Source organism: Astatotilapia calliptera, chromosome 3 (genome assembly GCF_900246225.1).
Source record: "Astatotilapia calliptera chromosome 3, fAstCal1.2, whole genome shotgun sequence".
Lineage (NCBI taxonomy): Eukaryota > Metazoa > Chordata > Actinopteri > Cichliformes > Cichlidae > Astatotilapia > Astatotilapia calliptera.
The window spans coordinates 33,356,306-33,377,757 of NC_039304.1; the positions used below are offsets into that span (position 1 = coordinate 33,356,306).

Consider the following 21,452-nt stretch of genomic DNA (forward strand, 5'->3'; position numbering starts at 1 on the left):
TAAAAAACCAAACAGGAAAAACTTTTAATTAAGCAAGATCACAGTTACAGGCTATGCATGTGTAATAAGGGGAAGATGCCACGTAAGTGTTGGTGACTTGTGATGTGTGCATTTACAAAATGAAAAGTTTAACACAAGAAACGCTCCTCCTGTGTATATACTGTATGTCACAGACAGAATATCCTTTGACCAAACAACTAAAGAAGAAGAAAAATAATCCCTCTGCTGTCCAAGAGGTACCTGCCTTTGGTCTCAGTGCGTGAAACACAACAAGGGACTAACGCGTGAAACAAACCGAAGAAACAAAATGATGATGAAAACAAAAATGAACGCAACTATCTTACAGACATTCTTCCTGGTTTACGATCGAATCAGAAATGTACAACGAAAAGTGGGAATCAGACCAGAGAAACGAATCAGTGGTAGGTCTATCTGCTTCTGTGAATGTAAAGCCTTTGTTTTGAGTTTGTTCATGCATTTGCTGATTCACACACTGGACTCTTACCCATGCATGTTAATTCTAGAGCACTGTGACACACAACTACGCCTCCACCCTTTCCAAAATATTAATGATAATAATTAGAATAACTCAACACATACACACACACACACACGCACGCATACACACAATCACACTTTCCAAACCAACTTCTTCACTCGGTGCTTAGGAGCAAATTCAAGGAGCTGAACTGCATGTGATGTGGAAATCAATAGAGTTAAAAAACAAACAAACAAAAAAAACAACAAAAACGTGTGGGGGGGATGTTGAGATGACAACATGAAGGTAACATGGATCGGCTTGGTTACCTAAAACGTCCCCATCCAATCAAATGAAACTATTTTACACATCCTCCACCCCGCTACTTCTTCACCGCAGTTAATCTGCACACTGCCACTTCCATCCTTCCCGCCGATGCTCGCTTCCTGCCTCTGCCATCACTGCACTGCCTGTTCATTAGCAGTGCTACCAGAGTCCTGAGGCTTCATCACATCAGGGAGTTCCGGGGGGCTGGAAAAGGCCTCGATGTGCAGCTGCTCAAACATCTCATCTGCAGGGCACAGAGACAAGGAAGCATGAGCTCCATCGTGACAGCAGAGTTTAATGTGGCTGCACATAATAAAAGGTTGCTGAAATGAATCATTACTGTAGAGCAAGTGTATCCAGGGGAAAATCCTTCAAAACAGATTCATGCTCGTGTAACTAAGGACAAGCTTTGCTCAATGCACTTAAAGGTAGAAGTGCATAATTTGAGCCACAGCTTTAAGGCACGGGGACTCGGGTTACACGCAACACATTTTAATGCCGCTGAGGGCCCTTTGTGCATGCTCTTAAATATAACTGCTGGTAAATCCACGCTGAAAATCTACAATGAGTCTTCTTGAGTTAGTTACAGAATAAAATCACACCTTAATTTTTAAGGAATGAGTTTTGAAGGAGAAGTTACCTTGAAGCTTTCTTTTGAGTGACACACAATACACTCATTCAGTGATGCGATTTACAGTACTGTGCAAAAGTCTCGAGCCACCTCTCATTTCCTAAATAAATACAGTATGAGAGGCAAAAAGACTAAAAAATAAATAAATATATATTTAAAAAAAAAAATAGAAAAGTAGACATGTTGTTGTGCTGAAGACCACAGATTACAGTGCAAAAGAATGGATTAGTCAGTCATTCATCATGGTTGTCTACTGAAAAACACTGTTGCTAAATGAGATCAGTGATGGTTTATTAAAAGAGAATAGCACAAACGTTTTCCACCAGTCGTGCTACTAACATAAAAAAAAAAAAAAAGAGTCATACTTCTTGGTAAAACGGAAAACTACTCTTTATGACAGAGGAAAATTTAGTACACACCAGAACTGAGAACATCACTTGATTCTCAAATTTTATTCCTTCTCAATAATTACACTGTTTCCAAGATTACATGTAGCATATAACCTTTTATGAATCTTCAACTCAAATACTTTAGAACAGGGGTGGGGAACTCTGGGCCTCAAGGGCCAGTGTCCTGCAGGTTTTAGGTATCACCCTGGGTCAACACACCTGAATCAAATGATCAGTTCATTATCAGGGCTCTGGAGAACTTGAAGACATGTTGAGGAAGTAATTTAGCCAACAGAACAAGCAACAGTGCTTGAGTGTCTGTCTTCCCAGAATGATGCTACGGCCAGTGCACTACTTATATAATGTAACTGTGCAAAAGAAAAGGAAAAATGCCTTTAATTTGGCACAGGACTTATCAGAGGAAAGCAGAGTTTCTGTGACAGTTTGAAGGAGATTGCACAATGTCAATTTCCAAGCATCACAACCTGGGGAATAAATAAAAACCCTTACTTGAGCTTCAGAACAAAAACTTCAGATTCACCCTTCCTAAAGAAATAAAAAGATAGCTTGCTTGCGAATACTTTGAGTCCTTTCTTTGCTCAAATGGAAATAAATCAGTTAGGTTCACATAAAAACACCAGCGCGTCTGACATGAACAAAGCAGACTGCCAACATGACACATTAGTTCCTTAAGGAGAAAACAGTGAAACTATAAGCTGGCCAAGTATGTTGCCTGACTCAAATCCAAGAAAACACTACTGGGGTATTTTTAAGACAAAAAGAGAACAACACAGGCTCTCCATGTTAAAGAAACTGTCTCTAAAGAAAGGAAGAACATCTCTATATAAAAACAAGGAACAATGGTATCATCCACCAAATGTAAAGGTGGACATCTCAAATTATCTCAGTAATAAAACGTGTGTTTCCTATAGGTGAGTTCCTATAGTGAAGCCCGTATTTTAATAAAGTAAACTGAGGTATTTTTAGCTGCTCCCTTATTTCCCAAGAAGCCGCCTTAATAGAGGGAGCCACATGTTTGATTTAGAACAGATTTTACACCAAATACCCTCCCTGACGTTACCCTCCCATTTATCTGGGCTCGCACTGGCAGTACACAAGCTTGCAACCCCCTGAGGCAGGATTTGTGTCTCCTCAGAAGGTCATTCACATGTCTTAACCACTACACCGCTACTTTAACACTGTAACTCTAAACTGTTCTGATTTTAAATAAAGAGTAAATACATGACAGTTCAACTCTGAGAACGATTTTTATACTAAGATATTTAAGCAATGGTTCATAGGAATGTACTCATTTTTGCTGTGTAGTGTACCCCTGATCTTTAAAACCAAACAAACAGCATAACCACAACATACCATTAATACGAAAGGCCAGACCGACTGTAGCTGGGGCTTGAGGTCTGGCAGTCTGGTTGGTGAATCCAGAGTCACCCAGAGTTTTGCTGTCCTCTAGCAGCTGATCATCCTGTAATACAAAAATATCATGACCTCAGAATTTAAGAAGATAGTCCAACTAATATGCAGAGCGTGTTTCTGATAGAAAATATTTAAGTAAGCAATGTTTATTTACAGAGTTACAAATTACTGCACAGGAAAACAAGTGAAAACTGGGAATAATCACAATAAAATGTATTAGATACTTAAAACATAGTTCAATAGCAATACAAAACCAAAAATATTACAACACAATCTAAATACTTAAACCAAAAAGGTTTCAACGACTTTTCCATGAAGTCTAAAGAGCGAGCTAAATATAGCTGGAGTGGCAGACTGATCCATAGTCTTGGCTGCCACAGACTGAAAGGCTCTATACCCCAGTCTACAATCTTATATGAGGAACAACTAATGTATTTTGAGCAAGTGCGAAGCAGTGTGTTTAATGAGAAACTGAGATTAGTAGTCTGAGCTTGATTTAGTGCTCTGTATGTAAATATGAGAATTTTAAAACGAATTCTAAAATCAACTGTGAGCCGACGTAAAGAGCATAAAACAAAGAGAATGTGAGCACGTCTGTATTAGGGTCTGGATGCAACATTTTGTATCATTTGGAGGTATGAAAGAGATGATTAATCTAAGCGGGTAAATAGGGTGTTCCAGTAATATAAGCACGAAGACACAAATATATGAACAATTTTCTCCAGTCCAGCATGGAAGACCATAGCTTACAATTTGGAAATCTTCCTTTAATGAAAGAAACCAGAAAATGACATAAAATATTACAGAGCGATTACAAACACTAGACTTCAAAGATGAACAAAAGGAGGCAATCGCTTGACAGGTTCTTGAATATATTTTAGGAGGAGTTATAATCCTGGTCTCAGTCTCACTGAAGATTAAAACAAGGTAACTGCTGGAAAGCCAAACATTAAATCATTATAAACAATTAGCTAGGGTGGACAGTCTATCCAGCTGGTGAGGCTTAAAAGACATTTCAGCATGGACATGACAAGTAATGCCCCCGAAAGATTTGAACGATCCCAGCTAAAGGAAGGATGTAATAGGCCCAGGTTTGAGCCTTGTGAAACTCCACAGGTTAGAAAAGCTATTTGAGATCAAGCAATATGAGCACAGAACAATGTCCCACATCAGATGCCAGCTTTTAAAAACCTGCCTGAAAGGGATCAGAAATCTGTCATAGGTAAAAGAATCTAAATAGATTTTCCACAACTGCAAATTTTTCTGATAATTTCCTATTCAATGGTAATTTTGAAATAGGTCAATAATTACCAATATTTACCATGAGGTTGAAGTTTGTTGGGGTAATATTCAACTACTGTGAATGTTAACATTAACACTGGCTACATTCTGGCAAAATTAAAGTGCACATTTAGTCTTTCTGATGCTGTAAGCTCACTTTGTAGAGTCGCTGGTCCTCGGGTGGTCTTTTAAGTATTCCCTCGACAATACGCTTCAGCTCATAGACAGTGGTGGACTCCTTGGCATCTGTGAAGATTGTGGTCTTGTGACGCCGGATCATTAAGAACACGTCCTGAAAGGAAAAAAGGGGGGCACACAATGTAAAAACCAGCTACAGTTGCTCATTTACCAAGAAGTTGAGGATTGGGTTCTATGAAACGTTACTCCACATCAAGAACGTCTATCCACAAAAATATAGTTCTTGAGTAAATATATATTATGACCAACAATAACCCCGTTTTACTAGACAAAACATCTCATTAGGCCACAAAACTCGTTAATATTGCATGCCTATCCGAAACTGCTTAAACACCTAACCTGACTGTACAGCGAAGATTTTTAAAAGGTTATATTACATGAAAATTTGATAGCGGATTCTGTAATAGATATTCTGATAAGTGTCACTTCATTTATTCATACGCTAGCAAATAACAGTGAACAGTGTGAAGCAGACGTAGCTCTGGGCTAGCGCGATATTAGCCGACACGTCAACTGTTTTGATAGTTCGGTGGAAAACAGCCCTAGATAACACACGGAATAGGTCTGACAAATACAGTACACACTCAGCTAACCACATGATATTGCCTGGATTAATTAGCTAGCTAGCGTTACAGCATTTCCAAGGTTAGCTGAGCTAAGTTCCCTCGCTAGCTACACCCCCTCGGTTATGGATGGAAAGGCTAAGCTAGCAAAGCAAAAGTGAAATTAACATTTCTATAGCCAACAGTATCCGCTGTTATTATCACGTTAATACGTTTGAACACATCGCCGAACATTAACAGAGTGTCGAAATCTACGTACGACTCTCCCGAACTAATCGGCAATAATATTAAAGTTACCATTTCAAGTGGTCAGCTAGCTAGCCAGTTACGCCAGCTCTGTGTTTTGCAGCAAAAGCCCAGACTGCACTGCTCTCGGATATTGCGCAATGTACATGCGCAACTCGTACATTCCGTATTCACGGGGACCAGCTACGCAGCGCTACGTGAGAGTTTCAGAATTTGGCGCGAGGTAGGTTGACGCTTGAAGGGTGTACGCGCAGGGTTTGGATAGAAGACCGCTGTTTTGAAACCTGTCGTCAAAAGTGGACTATGGTCTGCGAGGTAACGTTTTTTAATTCCGCTTTAATTAAATAGTTAAATATAAAATGTCAGTTAGAGTAAGTTATCTTCTCGCGGGCTAGCCAGCTAATCAGGCTGTGTTGTCATGTTTGTTTTGTTCCCCCCGGGGTTAACGTTAGCCACAGGTGTTTAGCTGCGGTGACAGTTGTCATTGCTATAAACTAATGGACAGTATTTGTGCTTCGAGTAATGTTACGTTAACAAAGCGAAAAGTTATGTTGGAAAAATTAATCAGTTGTGTTTTATCAGCGGGTCTTTACTTTCCCCCTGACGCCAGGGGCTGGGCTGGGAAAAGGAATACCTGTCTTCCTACAAATGGGTTTAGTATCAATGGATCGAGAGGACTGTGCCGATACCGATATCAGACAAAAGCTCTACAACCTGTCAAACCAGATGTACCAGGAGTAGTGCTAAATGGGTGGGGATCAGTCTAGAAAGACCCATTTTTTTGTTTGTTTGTTTTTTTTAGTCTTCATAAATAATACCTTTTTGCCTTTGCTCTGTGGAGAACTAGATGAAAAGAAACCATTAAAACTGAGCACTAGTTGTGAAAAAAATCAACTTCCAGTTCTGGTGAGGAAATTTATAAATACCCAATGTGGGAATGAATACCATGTTGAATTGGAGCTTTTAATGATTTATTCGAACTGTCCTTTTTCCAGAGTTGAATGATTTTACAGCAAACATCTTTAATTACCAAAAACAAAAAACTGGGTGCACAAGTTTGAATTTATTTGGGATTTTCTGTAATCCTGTGTGTTCACTTGTGTTGTCAATGATCCCAATTACATATCAAAACTGGTTTAGGAATGGATAAAGCAGGCTAACCTGGAATGGCCTTCCCAAAGCTCTGACATCAACCCTGTAGAAAATGTACTGATTAGGCTTAAAAGCAGAGTCTGTGCCAGGAAACCAACTAATTTAAATTAATTCTGTCAAGACGAGTGGTCAGATATCCAACCACAATTATGCCAGATGCTTGTTGATGGGTACCAAAGGGGTCTAATCGAGGTGCAACTTGCTCAGGGACATTTAACCAAATATAAGTGGCGGAATATACTCTTGACCTTGTGTGTATTAGAGAAAATCTAAAATAAATCCAAACTCGTTTACCCAATTCTTCTTTTTTACAGCCACTTAAGATGTATGCTGTTAAATCATTCAACTATGAAAAGAGAGTGTATGTAAAATTCTCACCACATCTACATATATGTAGCTGTATGTATTGCTTATGTTTACAATTTTTACTTTTGACTGTTACAGCTTCCTGTCTTTATAGTAAAGAACAGAAAAGGTCGACACAATGTCTGTGGCGGTGGAAACTACAGTGCCGAGGGTGGCTCTCCCTCTTCCAACCCACTTCTCCCACGCGGAGCAGTCCTTCTCTCTCAAAAAGCGCCGGCTGCCTTTTTCCTCGTCGTCTACGTCAAACTCATCCTACTATTCCCCTGCTCGTCTCTCAAATTCTTTGCCTCCGCTGCCACCGTCTAAAGGATGCCCCCCGCTGAGCAGAATGTTTCCTCAGCATCAATCCCCCTGGACACCCCTGTCTAATTCTCTCAGTAAATCTCCAAATTCTGCGTATGATCCCAGCAAACAGCAGTCCTACTTCAATCAGTGCTTTACTAACTTGGGCCTGCTGGGGAGGGGATCATTTGGAGAAGTTTACAAGGTGAGCAAAACACAGATTTAAATAAAGAGGGCTATATAATAACATAATATATTTGGTGTTGCTGTTTCTTCACATCAAGGAAACTGGAAAATTCAGGATTTTAAGTATTTGTTTGTTTATTTTTCCAAAAGTTGTAATTTCTGGATATTTTCTTTTCTCTCTCCAGGTGCAAAGCAACAGAGATGGTCGTCAGTACGCAGTCAAACGCTCTGCTCAGCGCTTCAGGGGTAACAGTGAGAGGAATCGGAGCGTCAGGGAAGCCAGGAATCACGAGCACCTGTGTCCTCACCCTCATATTTTGAACTTCGTGGCTGCCTGGGAGGAGTGCGGCCGACTCTACATCCAGACAGAGCTGTGCAGCACCAGCTTGCTGCATCACGCTGAGAACCAGCCTCCTGGCCCAGGTCTGCCCAAAAACAGTTTGTATCAGCTGTGATTTTGTATAAAACTTCTACATCCTCGTTCATGCTGACTTGTGTTTTTTGCTTGTAAACAGACGAGCCTGCTGCTTGGGCCTACCTGTGCGATCTCCTCTCAGCACTGCAGCACTTACACTCTCATGGCTTCGTGCATCTGGACCTCAAGCCCGCCAACGTCCTCATCACCGCCTCTGGTCGTCTGAAGCTGGGCGATTTCGGGCTGCTGCTTGAGCTCAAACAGATGGGAGCTGCAGGGGAGAAATCAAAGGACGATGTTCAGGAGGGTGATCCCAGATACATGGCCCCCGAGCTGCTGCGTGGGGAGTATGGACCTGCTGCAGATGTTTTCAGGTACATATGTGATTCATTATGTACAGATGTGACTGATCTGATTTGAAATAAGTGTCTAAATATTATCGCATTCTTTTTTATTTAGTTTGGGGGTTTCCATACTGGAGCTTGCTTGTAATATCGAGGTTCCAAATGGTGGCGAGGGGTGGCAGCAGCTCAGGCGAGGCTGTCTCCCCACAGAGTTTACCAACGGTGAGATCTGCTCTAGGAGGCCTCATCAATTTCCTCATCTGATATAATGATTTTTCTTTTAAACTTCCATGTGTGATTGCAGGCCTGTCAGAGGAGCTTCAGACAGTCCTTCAGATGATGCTGGCCCCAGAGCCGTCTGAGAGACCCACAGTCTCTGAGCTTCTTGCCCTCCCCTCTGTTAGGAAACGCAGGTGGAGGAGACGCATGTATCTTATGGCTGCTGAGACGATGCTGACACTGGCCTCCCTGTGTCAGGTAACAGAATCACTAAATCCTTTAAATATTAATCTTTTAGGATTGATTATTTTGATTAACAGTTTAGTAAAATGTCCTTGTAAGGATGCCACAGCATTAAAAATAGAATAACTTTATTGTCCACATAATGGGCAGCTGTTTTCGGTTCACCAAGCCACAAATCAACCAATCAGTTCATGAATCCTGGGAGATATCGGCCCACATTCATAGATATGCATATCTATAAATTCAATACAACTATAGAAATACACCACAGCATCTTATTATTTAGCATGCTGATTGCATTTGGTACAAATGATCCCTTATACCCCTTTAGCTAGAGGGATCCTATAAAGTTGTCCTGAGAACATTAATTCAAAGTCAGAATAATGGGGGTGTTCACGGTCAGCAACAATAGACCAAGCTTTCCTGAAGATGGTCTGATGACACAGCTTAGCCAATAAAGTTTGTTGTCAACCAATCATTTTTCCAGAAATTCTGACAATCCTGTTTATTTTGCTATTGTGTTCCTGTTTGCCACAGTCAGGCTACCAAACCAGGCTGAGATACTGAATGTAAAATCAAGCTGACAAACTCTTTCCAAAACGTTGTGCCTAACTCCGAAACCTCTTGACGTCCTGATAACAATGAATCTCTGATTAGCTTCCTTGTAAATGGATAAAGCATTAATTATAAAGTTGATCTTGCCATCAATATATATAAAGTGGAAAACCTGTCCATCGGGTCTGTGTTATTCAAGTGAAACACGTGTTGTGGACATTAATCAACAAATAACAAGATTTAAACCTCTCTTTCAACCTATGAACCTGAACAAAATAGTTAGAGTTCCTATAAAAACAAAAGACAATCATCAGCATATTTTAACATTTTCACATTCCCTGCATGTCATTTAAACAGAAAATAACAATAGTGATCGAACACACCCTTGAGGATCCCCCGTACTAACAATGGTTTCACCAAATAAAACATGATTAATACAAAGCTTTTCAGATGATCAGTTAGAAAATCTCTAATCCAGTGAATCAGTCCTGAAGTTAATTTAGCCTGGCCAATTCCAAACTTCAGCCTTTAAAGTTTACTTTCCTCAACCTTGACAAATACATTTTTCTATATTTTCTTTTCTTCATAGATCGTAGTCTCCTTTGGGTGTAGATTCCTCTCCTTCTTTCGCTTGCCCTTCCTCCCTCATTGGAACAATCCAGCTCCCTGCACTCCTCCTAAAGACAGTTGGGACAGGGATTTAACCCTGCCTCTCAGTGCCATGCATACTGACTCCGGGACCCCAGAAGAGGATGCAGTGTTTTTTCATCCCACAGACCCAGAACTGTCCCCCACCTTCTCACAAAGGTAGAGAATTATCGCATCAATAGGATGGAAGAAAATTTTTAAGTGAGTATATTTGTTCTGTTTAACTCTCCTTTTTTATCTTCCTTTGTTTTCATGTCACAGGGTAAAATCCAGATTGTCTGTAGAGAGCACATCCACGCCTCTCCCGGGCTCGCCAATGCGCTATCACCAGAGTCCTGCCCACACACCCACTCACTCAAATCTTAGTGGCTGGTTCTCATGTAAACTTGCTCAGACCCCTTCCAGCATCCACACTAATGGCTCCTGCCGCACACTGACACCTAAAGTGAGTCCCATACATGCCGAGCTGGACGCAGACTCCTTCCAGAGCTTACACTCTCCATCCACCAAGTCCTCACAGCGGCGTGGGCGCAACTGGGTCCAAGTGGAGGAGGTCGTACCTCCTCGACCCAGCTTGGAACCAAAGAACCTGCTCAGCTTGTTCGAAGAAACGGCTCTGGAGGGGGAACGATGAACACAACACTGCCTTTATCTCATTCATGAGTTTTTGTGCGAAAAATGTAATGTGACAAAGACCTAATGTATTAATGTAATAAGTTTACTAGCTTGTAAATATTTTTTTTTGCCATTTTGTAACAGCTTCTTTTAATGTGCATTTGAAACAAAAAATGAATTTAGGGGAAAAGGGTTGGATGTGTACTCAGACCTTAGAACACTTTTCTTTTCTTTTTTTGATTTGTGCCAGTGTAATCAGTTGCTGAAACGACTTGTGACTGTGACTCTGCGTTGTTTACCTCGTGAGATACAAAACAAAGCTAGCAGAGTTTGAACTTGTGGAGCATGTTGTGACTATAAAGCACCTCAAAATACGACATGACTGGTGTTTCTTTGTTCTCTAGACTTGTGCACATTACAGTTTGATATAACAGGCTATCCTTTGAGAGTAGTCATCTGTTCTCTGATTGGATAGTTAAATTTGTGATTGACAAGACATTGACCAATCAGCTGAAAGGAAGAAAACTCGGGTCAAAACTCGTACTTGTAAGTTGAAACTTGAGTGCAGTTTCACAGTATTTTTTATATATATATTTTTTGCTTTGTATCTGTAACCAGACCTTAACAAAAACAACTTGTAACTTGTGTAAATATTTTTACACACACAAATCTTTTTCTTACGCACACACAAATTCTTATCTGCAGATGCACAAATATATATACGCATTCTGATTTACAAGTACAAAATATTTATGACCACAATTTGAGCCCATAGGACAGTCAACAGAAACACATTTTTCATAGTGCATGTTTGAGGTACAGTATATTTGAATTTTAGTAAACGCAGTACAGCTTTGTGGTGTTATGTTTTGAGCCCTTACCAGTAGGTGGCAGCAACGGGCCTCAGGAACGCTTCAAACCCATGAAGAGGACGCTGCCGCTTTATTGCTATCGCGCTGTTTATTAAACCGTTTTAACACCTGACCCGGTTTACAGCAGGAAAAGCTTCACACAAAGATGTTCGGCGGACGCACTGGCTGCCATTTTTAATCTACCTGCAGGAATCATTTTAAAGGGAAACGATTACCTGCATGAGTGTTAATATTTTAAACAATTCACGATTGCAGTTTGAGCGGCTGTTGAGACTGCGCATGCTTCATGGGATCGCATTAAACTCAAGGTATGTGAGCATTCGGCTTGTTAATAACTGGTAGTAAAAATGCACTCCCGTTTTTTCTGCTTTCCTCTTAAATAATACATTCTGCTATTTTTTGTTGTTGTTGTTCTTTGTTGCATAAATATCCAATCGCCATTATTTCTTTCATTTATCTAAGTGGAAATGTGCAGAACACATGTTGCATCCTGCAAAAGTCTGTTAAATATGCTCCTTAATTTTTTGTCTTCTTAGTCCTTAAAGATGGCCAAAATTGAGCGCCTTAATGTTCGAGTGGAAAAGCTCCTGTCTAAAGTAGTACAGGAGGTTCTGGATGTGGTGAAAGAAACTGTGTGCGAGTATCAGGAGAAAACTGCCAGAACCCAGAGAGAGAATCAGAGTCTGAAGAGGAGACTGCAGGAGCTGCAAGACAGAATTAACCTGGAGAGCAATGGTAAGAAAACAAAGGATCCAGCTGTGAGTACAAGTGGTGAAACAGCTGGATTTAAACTTTTTTAAAGTAGTTTAATGTGTGTCTTCCTGCAGGATTTGTGCCAGAAATGTTTGCATCCATCCCAGCAGACATGAAAGAGAAAGAAGAGGTGGTCATCCCTGTTGATAAAGACACTGAGTCATTAGGTGCTTCCTGCTTTTCCCCTGACCGTGCAACAGAAAGCCTGGGAAATCTGAAAACAAAGACACATGATGGACAGTCAGCCTCACTATTAAACCACGAAAGACCCTTCATTGCACCTCTGCATACTGAAAATGACCAGAAAACGAAAGTAGAGCCTGCATCAGATAACGATGGCTTGCGTATTGTGAATTATTTTTATTGCGATCCATCAACGAGCACTGCAGGACTCGGAGGTGAGTCTGCAGTTTTCTACATTGATTCAGAACGTGACGTACAGGAGCCAGCGAGACACATCAGTGCAAACGATGCCGGAGAAGAAAACCAAACCAACACAGAAGTGGGCTGCTCGTCCTCAGCAGAGAAACTGCAGAGAAACGTCCGAAAACACTACAGCTGCTCTCTCTGCGGTCGCACCTTCAGGCATGCAGGTGACTATAAGAAACACAACCGGGTGCACACAGGGGAGAGGCCGTACTGTTGCTCGGTGTGCGGCAAGCGCTTCAGCCAGTCGGGGTACCTCACAGTACACCTGCGCTACCACACAGGAGAGAAGCCGTTTGCCTGCAGCCAGTGCGGGAAAAGCTTCAGTCACTCAAGTAACTTAAAGAAGCACCAGCAGACTCATCTGTGAAGGCTGGTGGGTTTTTCGAGGTCAGCTAAAAACATATAAAGAGGTTAATATGCCTTCTTCACAGAATAGACTGCCTCTTAGGGAGCACTTGTGTTTTCCTGAGCTGCTGTTGTTGGTCAGATTTTGTTTGTTCCATTACTAGATTTTGAAGCATGGAGTCTGTAGTGTGTTTCTGTATTGTGATCTCCAAATAAAATAATTAGCTGATCAAATTCTTTTGGTCCTTCTGTGTGGTCCATTGCAATATTTGAGACGGGTGCACAATTTCTTTTGAATCAGTCTCAAAACCAAAATTGTATTGTTCTGAATCATCAGACTTAAAGGCACCTACTGGAAGCCACAGCTCATTTCTAAAATATATCCACCAATTGGGATCTCTTCTACTTATTCAGTTCAGGGTCACTTATTTAATTTGATTACTCTGTGATGTTGTAACATATTTCTTTAGCAGGTATGGGTTATTAATGTTACCAAAGACCCAGATGGGAAACTGAGACTGTTTTGGAGGACCTCAGCAATAGGATGAACTCAGTTCTCTTCAAAAAATAATTTGATCTCTTTATAATGTGCCACTGTTAGGAGTAGATTACAATTAGGGTCCTAATTTTGGCTTCTTGTAATAATTCTTGAGGTGCAGAGACAGTATTCATGCTTTTGTTGTGACTTCAGATATAGATATGTGATATTTTATTTATTGGCTCTGTCATGTCACAAAAAATTAAGGGTTCAGGATGGCCTAATATAACAAAATAATTCACAATATCACAATTTATTGTATGATAAGAAGAAGACAGAAGCGTTTCACTCGGACTTTTATTTTGAAAACAACCCCTCTGCACACGTGATCAGAGTTCTGCTTCCGGATGTTAAAGATTGTTTTTGCTGTTCGTGGATCTGCTTTGTTACATGTTGTCAGTTTTTTTTTTTTAAATAAATTATCTTTACAAGTTTGATAGGATAAATTACTTGTCATTAAAATTGATTTATTTATGTATATTTTTGCTAACACGATAGCCTTATGACCAAGTGTTTGGACCTCTGGGATGTTTAAACGGAAAACATTGACATACGAAGCTAACTTCGGGACTAGCTTACAGGTACTCCTGGAGATTTAAAAATATTCTCGTATCTAAAACTGATATTAGTAACAGTTACAAGATAACACTGCCACGTATTTCAGGTTCTAGAAGATGAGTAACCATCATTTTACCTGTTTACAATGTTTTAAATCTCGGACCAAAATAAGGTGAATGTAGCTGAATGGAAGTGTAGTAGGAAATCATTTGATTGCGTTGCATGACGGTTTAATAACAGGACAGGTAATCACTGGTTTCTGAAAGAACAGGTGGCTCTAATTCGTTGTTTGAAGTAACAGGTAACTGCACCCATCAGTGCTGTCATATACAATCACTGGACACTTTATTAGGTACACCTTGTTTGCACCGGGTTGGACCCCCTTTTGCCTTCAAAACTGCCTTAATTCTTCATAGCATAGATTTTATTACCGGGTAGGCTGTGGTGTTTAAATTATGCTTGGTTGGTATTAAGGAGGTCAAAAAAATATTCCCCACAATGAGCAGTTAAGCAGGTGTACCTAACTAGGTGGTTGATGAGTGTAATCACCTAGCGGTAGCATCAACGGTATTGCTTATCATACATTTCTCCTTAATGAATATATAAAAACAGATGTGTTCTCATAAGTGGTGTTTCATTTCAGGATGTCTAAACTTGAGCGTTTGAACGCCCGGGTGGCCAGACTCCTGACCGAAGCCGTGCAGGAGGTTCTGGAGGTGGTGAAGGAGACGGTGTCAGAGTACCAGGAGAAAACAGCCAGGACACAGAGAGAGAACGAGAGTCTGAAGAGGAGACTGCAGGAGCTCCAGGACAAGATACCAAAAGAAAGCACCCATGAGAACACATATAATTTTTGTGAGGAATTTATTATTACAGATAATGTAACATTTTTGTTCTGCTTAAGGTCTCTTATTCATGATTGCAAATTTCACAGCTGTCCTGACTACAAGTGGGCCATCAGCAGAGGAGTGCGACACAACAGCAAAGCAGGATCGGCGCATCATTCAGAAGCATGACTCGGATGTTATTGCTCTCGCAGAGCAAAACAGCAACCAGCTCAACTATGGCTTGAAGCAGGAGACTAAAGAAAAAGAGAGCCACAGCGGTATTCAGACACAAGCTGAGTCCAAGTTGGCGCAAATGTCCACAGACCACCACAAAGTACAGCTGGCAGATGCAACGCACAACTTAGAGGGGCAGCGTATGCCGTCTGAAACCAGGGACGCCGGCGCAGACCCTTACTCCAGCGCACTGTTTGGGTTAAACATGGCTGCTATCAAAAGTGAATCAGAGCCCACAGACTGCATGTCATCACAACAACCATGTCTTCAATCTCAGTACACCGGCTGCATGGATTTAAGCTGCAACTCCTCTCGTCACACCTCTACCGAGACCCTCAGGCCGCAAGCTAGCGCCGAGCCTTATGGACTCGTTTTTGTTCGTTCAAATCACATGGCACACAGGAGGCATGGATTAGCAAAGAACACCAGGGCCGGTTTGGACGGCAGACAGATCAGGATGGAGCACCTCAGGAGAGACGGCTTCCACTTGTGCGTGGTCTGTGGAAAGACGTTCAGCAGGGTGGGGAACCTGAGAATCCACCAGCGCTGCCACACAGGAGAGAAGCCGTACGGCTGCGTCCAGTGTGGAAGGCGCTTCAGTCAGGCGGGAGACCTGAAAAAACACAAAAGGGTCCACACGGGTGAGAAGCCGTACTACTGCAGCCAGTGTGGAAAGAGCTTCAGTCGAGGGGAGAACCTCAAAAGACACCAGAGGATCCACATCGGAGAGACGCTGCAGTTGCAGCAAGCGTGTCAGGAGCAGCGGTAGTGATTACAGCACTGAGTCGAGTGCACATCAATAAAATCAGCAGAGTTTTTTGTTTCTTTTTTAGAGATTTTTAAAGGTTGATTTTTGACCTGTGATCCTAGTTTTAGAAACAGTTGCAGTGTATTTAAATTGTTGCTAACTGGAGCTGTTGGAAGGCTCCTTTGTTTGTCACGCTAAGCATGGAGAAGCCAGGCGTCTGTTTTTTACCCTCTTAACCAAATAGGGGAAGTCTTAAAAAAATGCATACTCTCTATATCTGATATATCTGGTATATCATATCCGTGCAGTGTTACTTTGGTGACACAACTCAACCGAGTGTTGAAATTGTAATAACAGACGGCAGCAGATGGGCTTCCATGCATTGTTGTAACTTGCAAGAATATATATGTCAGTGCTCAAGAGAAGGATCTTAAGCAGGAAGCTTCTGTCACCTTTCAGCTAATTACATTCTCAAGGTGCTACACAGGACATATAAATAAACACCGGGCATCAGTGTGGTTTACACAGGGTTTATCAAAAGAGTCATCCAATTTGGAAAGGCTGTATTTTTAAAGAAACAGTGTTTCAGTCATTACAGGTGAACGACTGAACAGTTAAAGCACTTTGACAACAGATTATTCCTTTTGATACACCCTGTGTAATGAATAAAGCTAGAAATGTAAAAAGAAAGGCACAAAAGCATGCAGGTTTATATATAAATGTGAGCTTTTCATTTAGATCGAGAGATGTTAAGATTTTATTGGAGCTACATTTGAAACAGCTTGTAAAGAAACTAGAGTCTGTAAATCTTCAGCGATACATTTGTATGGCCTGTGAAATCTAATCGAACTTATGTATGCTAAAAATGTGTTTATATGTATGTCTTGTGAAGCTCCGAGGGAATGTGACTTCTAAAAGTTGGGTTGTGCCCAAATGTTTCATAAACACTGCTGCTTCATTTGAAAAAATTCGATTATTTGCATTTTTTTACATGTTTCTATGATATTATGAAGAACAATAATAAGCATTTTATAAGATTCAAATAGATGACCCCTCCCTGAACCTGGTTCTGCCGGCGGTTTCTTCCTGCTAAAAGGAAGTCTTTCCTCTCACCAAGTGCTTACTCATAGGGGATTGTTATTGATGGACTTTGCTCCATCATGCTGGAAAATTGCCACCAGATTGCTCTTGGATCACGGGAAGAAGTTGGGCTTGGAGGACATTTGTAGGATAGTCAAAGAAATAATAATAATAATGATAATGGATTGCATTTATATAGCGCTTTTCGAGACCCTCAAAGCGCTTTACAGTTCCTCTATTCATTCAGTCTGACATTCACACACTGGTGGAGGCAGCTACAGTTGTAGCCACAGCTGCCCTGGAGGAGACTGACAGAAGCGAGGCTGCCATATCGCACCATCGGCCCCTCTGGCCATCACCAGTAGGCGGTAGGTGAAGTGTCTTGCCCAAGGACACAACAACTGAGACTTGTCCATGAGTGGACAAGCAGAAGCCCAAAAGCTTTGATCGGCTTGAGAGCTCTGATCATGCAGATCTCAAAAGCTGATATCCTGCATGCCACAAAGAATTGCAGAAGTTATGAAGAAGATGATGAAATGCTTGTGATTGTGCTTCTGTGCCATGGAAACATGCAGGGGTTAAAGTTTCATTCCCACATCTTTGGTTAATGAGTAATGAATGTGCTGCAGTCTGGCGTCCTTCCAGCTGATGCCATGGAGATACTTACTTAGGAAGAGTACTGTAGCATAAATGGAGTAACTGTGTTTAAAGTGGCAGGTAATTTCAAAGAACTCAGCAATAAACACACAAACTGTCTGTGCAGCTTGGCTATGCAAGCTAAAGATACAGCTGCTATTTTTCAGAGAGAGAAAAGTGAATCTGTAATAAGATCACTCAGAGATGGAGAAAAATAATAAGAGGATGACGAGGTTATTTTCAAAAGCTATAAACTCAGAGAGCGACAGTTGACAAGCTAGAAATGTAAAGTTTTACATGTATTGTTACGTTAATGGTTCTTGTTCTGTTTTTGGTTTTTTTATCAGAAGCTAGATCTGTGCAGGATGTTTTGCTGTAGCTGAACGGTTATTTCAAGTTGTGAAACTTGAATTGGAATCATTTTGTGTTATGTAAATGGTATGAAAATACTACACAGTTCAGTGCAGGCTAAACTGCTATGTTAGCAGTGTTTACATCCAGTGTACAGTACTGTGCTGTGTTGTGCTGCTGTAGAGCAGGCTGTGGTATTCGTGGCCACTTAAATTAGGTGAAGCAGTGGTGGAGATGGGTAACCAGGTGAAATATATGATATAAAACTCAGGTAAATTTACTTTGCTGAGGCTTTTGCGCACTGATGAAATTCACCTTTATTTAAGTGAAATTTAACATAGTTTGATTTTTAAAAAAAAATGTAATTCAGAAGTTTAAAAACCACCAAGGTGGATCGAGGCTGATGATGCTGTTTAGCTTAAATTCTACCTTTCATATTGCCTTTATACCGGCCAGGTGTTGAAATAACCGCTTCATAGGTCATGTTAAAATTAGAGATGGACCGATCCGATATTACGTATCGGTATCGGTCCGATACTGACCTAAATTACTGGATCGGATATCGGAGAAAAATAAAAAATGTAATCCGATCCATTAAATATCACGAAAGCACCTCACAAAACTTGCAACACGCCGTAACTCACCTCAGAACGTCGGAGCAGTATGCATCACGTGATAGAGCAGCTGTGGCATGCAGGACCTGTCGGTGGTCTGGATAGCATGTGGAGCTTCGCTAGCAACCTGGCATTTCATCTCCGACAAAGTTATCCCCGAGAAAAGTAAAGCACGTGTGTAAGTCCATCTCTGAATGTTTGTAAAGCATTCCCACGTTAAGCTTAACGAGCGACTGCCTCTCGCTCTCCGGCTGCTACTTCAGCTGATCGGCTTTTCTGTCGTGAGTCTCTCTTGTTTGTTTTTGGTCCACTTTGCACCAGAAAGAGGAAACCAGCGGCTGGACAACAGCAGCACGTTTAAGCTTGATCAGCTGTTGTTACAATTTATTTAATATTACTTTCTACTCGAGGATCTTTTCCTACGTAGCTGACGGCTGGTAACTGTGCAGGGGCGGATCTAGCAAAGTTTAGCCAGGGGGGCCGATAGGGCATGAACAGGGAAAAGGGGGCACAAAGACATACTTTTCTTTCTTATTCTCATTTAAAATGTCGAGCTTTTAATAAATAATTATCTGACACCCAAAGTTTTAATTTGATGTAAAATGAATAGAAGTCAATTACTGTATATAGTGACTATTAAGTCTAATATATATACCCTAGTAAGCTATAGTACATTTTCATTTGGGAAGGTACCATCTGTGCAGTCTGCAATTTTGTTGAAGAAAGATGTTGAATCTATTTAATATTTCTTGAAAAATAATTGATTTCTGTGCATTTTTTTTCACACTGCATCAAATTAAGGTTGATTACATTGATTAAGCATCATGAGGTGGAGTGTGAGGGGTGGTTCCCTATTTTTTATTTATTTATTTTTGTTGTTGCTGGGAGTTGGAACCCTATTAGTTAGGTTGCTTAATATTTACGCTAAGTACTCTTTAAAATACCAGAATAGGGAGGATGGTGTAGGTCTAAGTTTATTAGATTGATCAGTATTGCTGAACTATGAAATATTTTTTTTGTATACAGGTATAACAGAATAGCTTTAGTGTAGTTGTTGTTTTAAACTTGAGTATGAACTTGCAGACTTCCAAAATGCAGCAAGATATTTTAAAAAACAGTTTTGTTGATTAAAAAACACTATATCGGATTCATATCGGTATCGGCAGATATCCAAATTTATGATATCGGTATCGGTATCGGACATAAAAAAGTGGTATCGTGCCATCTCTAGTTAAAATCACAAAAAACAGTTACTCTATCAGCTGACAGCCTGTACCCACAAAGAGAGAGGAACTCTAATGGTACTCACAATGAAAATTAATTTGTAACTTATTAGTAAGTGATTCATTAGCTCATGCTGCACTGCTTCAGTGGATCTTAGGGTTTTGCAGCCTGTAACCCATGGAAACGTGTAAGAAATAATCTAAATAAGAAATGAAGCAGCAAAGTGTTTAAAACACAGAGTTTTGGCTATACAAAAAGGAAATAAATATGTTCTTGCAAGTTAGATGGTGTGCAGGAGCCTCTTTGTCTCCTATGGTACCAGCATTACAAATGCTATATTGATGTGTCTTCTAGGTCTGACTCCGTTATAACAGTTTCCTGTGAAACGTTGGTTTGAAAAGGAGGTTAACTCGACGAGTTGACCTCTTTCGGTCACCTGCAGAATGTGTCGTCATTTCGGTAAATGTCAGAGAAACCTTTTAAAAATCTGAATTGCATGATTGTCATTAAAGCTACCCGACTTTCCAGACTGATTAAAGGCTTTCTGATGGTTGGACATATGTATTGCAAGTTAAACTTGGTTTGTGAAGCAAAGGCAATAAACTAATTTATTACCATTACCGATGGCTCAGTGAGTGACATTTTAAGCAAACTGTTCTTCAGCAGACTGGTCAGCAGCCACAAGTGTATTGTGTAAGTAATTATCACATTTGCACCCACTTGAGTTTTTGCACAGCATGTGTCAGCAGGGTTTTTCTGCTAAAAACAACAGTGACCACATAACCTAAAGCAATCTGCACATCAACATTGTTTTCTGAAGCGGCGGTTCACTCAGAAGCGTTTGAGAAACCACAGGTGCTGGCACAAGTGAGATTCAAATGCCACGAGAGAATATGCATTATGTTAACAGTACTGCAAAAAAGTCTTGAACCACCTCTCGTTTCTTTATGTTTTGCTTCCAAGCAGTCAGACTTTTTGTCATTTTTTAAATGGTCTTGAGTAAGAGTTCTCCAGGCTTTCTGGAGGTTTCTATTTGGACATTCGCTGCTTTTTCACTCCAGTCCAGTCTTTGTATTTGGACATTTTCACAGGAAATGTTTTCCTTTGTTTGTTAAGCCACTTAACACTGACCTATAAAGCGTAAAAATGTGCATAATTCAAGGGGTGAACTACACATAACAGACAACTTAGCAAAAAATCCGTTTTTAATTGTGTCTGTAGTTATTAGTGGCCTAAAAACGTCATATTTTAACGGCATAAAATATCAAAGATAAAAGTTTAACAGGCATAAAATTGCATTTTTGTACCAGCTGGCTCATTCCCAAAGAGCTATTAGCCAAAACCCTGACATAACAGTGTGGTGTGCAGTGTGTCCTTAAACTGGACAAGTGGAGGAGAAATTAGGAAGTAGCAGACTTACAAAACTATCCACAGAAGATAAACAATATCTGAAAATGCTTTCCTTACATAAGAGGATTTATGGAGTGATGAATTAAAATGCTAAAGGTCAGGAGGGAGACACAACAGTGAGTCTTTACAGTCACTGAAACACGGTGGCGGCTCTGTCATGTCTGGAGCTGCATTTCCACAAATCACAACAACAGCTACCTCAAGCTGCATTATAATGTAAGGTAAAGGCCCTACAATAATATGGAGAAACCCCCAACAATC

General features: G+C 40.6%; 4 protein-coding genes across 11 annotated transcripts; 3 read left to right on the plus strand and 1 right to left on the minus strand.

The window, feature by feature from the left end:
- Window positions 1-5,661, minus strand: LOC113019345 (elongin-B-like). Its single transcript, XM_026162989.1, has 4 exons — window positions 5,599-5,661; window positions 4,698-4,832; window positions 3,200-3,308; window positions 1-1,049 (listed from the first exon to the last, which is right to left on the minus strand). The coding sequence occupies exons 1-4, from the start codon at window positions 5,599-5,601 to the stop codon at window positions 937-939; spliced, it is 360 nt and encodes a 119-aa protein (XP_026018774.1). The 5' UTR covers window positions 5,602-5,661; the 3' UTR covers window positions 1-936.
- A 47-nt stretch (window positions 5,662-5,708) lies between these two features.
- pkmyt1 (protein kinase, membrane associated tyrosine/threonine 1) lies at window positions 5,709-10,949 on the plus strand. 5 transcript variants are annotated; one of them, XM_026162984.1, is made up of 9 exons: window positions 5,799-5,862; window positions 7,014-7,060; window positions 7,144-7,552; window positions 7,719-7,956; window positions 8,049-8,322; window positions 8,408-8,514; window positions 8,597-8,769; window positions 9,899-10,116; window positions 10,219-10,949. In XM_026162984.1, exons 3-9 carry the CDS (start codon window positions 7,184-7,186, stop codon window positions 10,589-10,591), a joined length of 1,752 nt encoding a protein of 583 aa, XP_026018769.1. In that variant the 5' UTR covers window positions 5,799-5,862; window positions 7,014-7,060; window positions 7,144-7,183; the 3' UTR covers window positions 10,592-10,949. The 5 variants fall into 5 exon arrangements, with proteins under 5 accessions (XP_026018770.1, XP_026018769.1, XP_026018768.1 ...); XM_026162985.1 differs by lacking the exons at window positions 5,799-5,862; window positions 7,014-7,060 and adding an exon at window positions 5,709-5,770; XM_026162983.1 differs by lacking the exon at window positions 7,014-7,060.
- Window positions 10,950-11,464: 515 nt separating this feature from the next.
- On the plus strand, window positions 11,465-13,208 carry LOC113019347 (zinc finger and SCAN domain-containing protein 21-like). The gene is made up of 3 exons (XM_026162994.1): window positions 11,465-11,752; window positions 11,981-12,179; window positions 12,272-13,208. The coding sequence occupies exons 2-3, from the start codon at window positions 11,990-11,992 to the stop codon at window positions 12,991-12,993; spliced, it is 912 nt and encodes a 303-aa protein (XP_026018779.1). The 5' UTR covers window positions 11,465-11,752; window positions 11,981-11,989; the 3' UTR covers window positions 12,994-13,208.
- Window positions 13,209-13,845: 637 nt separating this feature from the next.
- Window positions 13,846-15,960, plus strand: LOC113019346 (zinc finger and SCAN domain-containing protein 2-like). 4 transcript variants are annotated; one of them, XM_026162990.1, is made up of 3 exons: window positions 13,846-14,090; window positions 14,711-14,922; window positions 15,002-15,960. In XM_026162990.1, the coding sequence occupies exons 2-3, from the start codon at window positions 14,712-14,714 to the stop codon at window positions 15,895-15,897; spliced, it is 1,107 nt and encodes a 368-aa protein (XP_026018775.1). In that variant the 5' UTR covers window positions 13,846-14,090; window position 14,711; the 3' UTR covers window positions 15,898-15,960. The 4 variants fall into 4 exon arrangements, with proteins under 4 accessions (XP_026018775.1, XP_026018777.1, XP_026018778.1 ...); XM_026162992.1 differs by lacking the exon at window positions 13,846-14,090 and adding an exon at window positions 14,281-14,368; XM_026162993.1 differs by lacking the exon at window positions 13,846-14,090 and adding an exon at window positions 14,374-14,419.
- The last annotated feature ends 5,492 nt before the right edge of the window (window positions 15,961-21,452 follow it).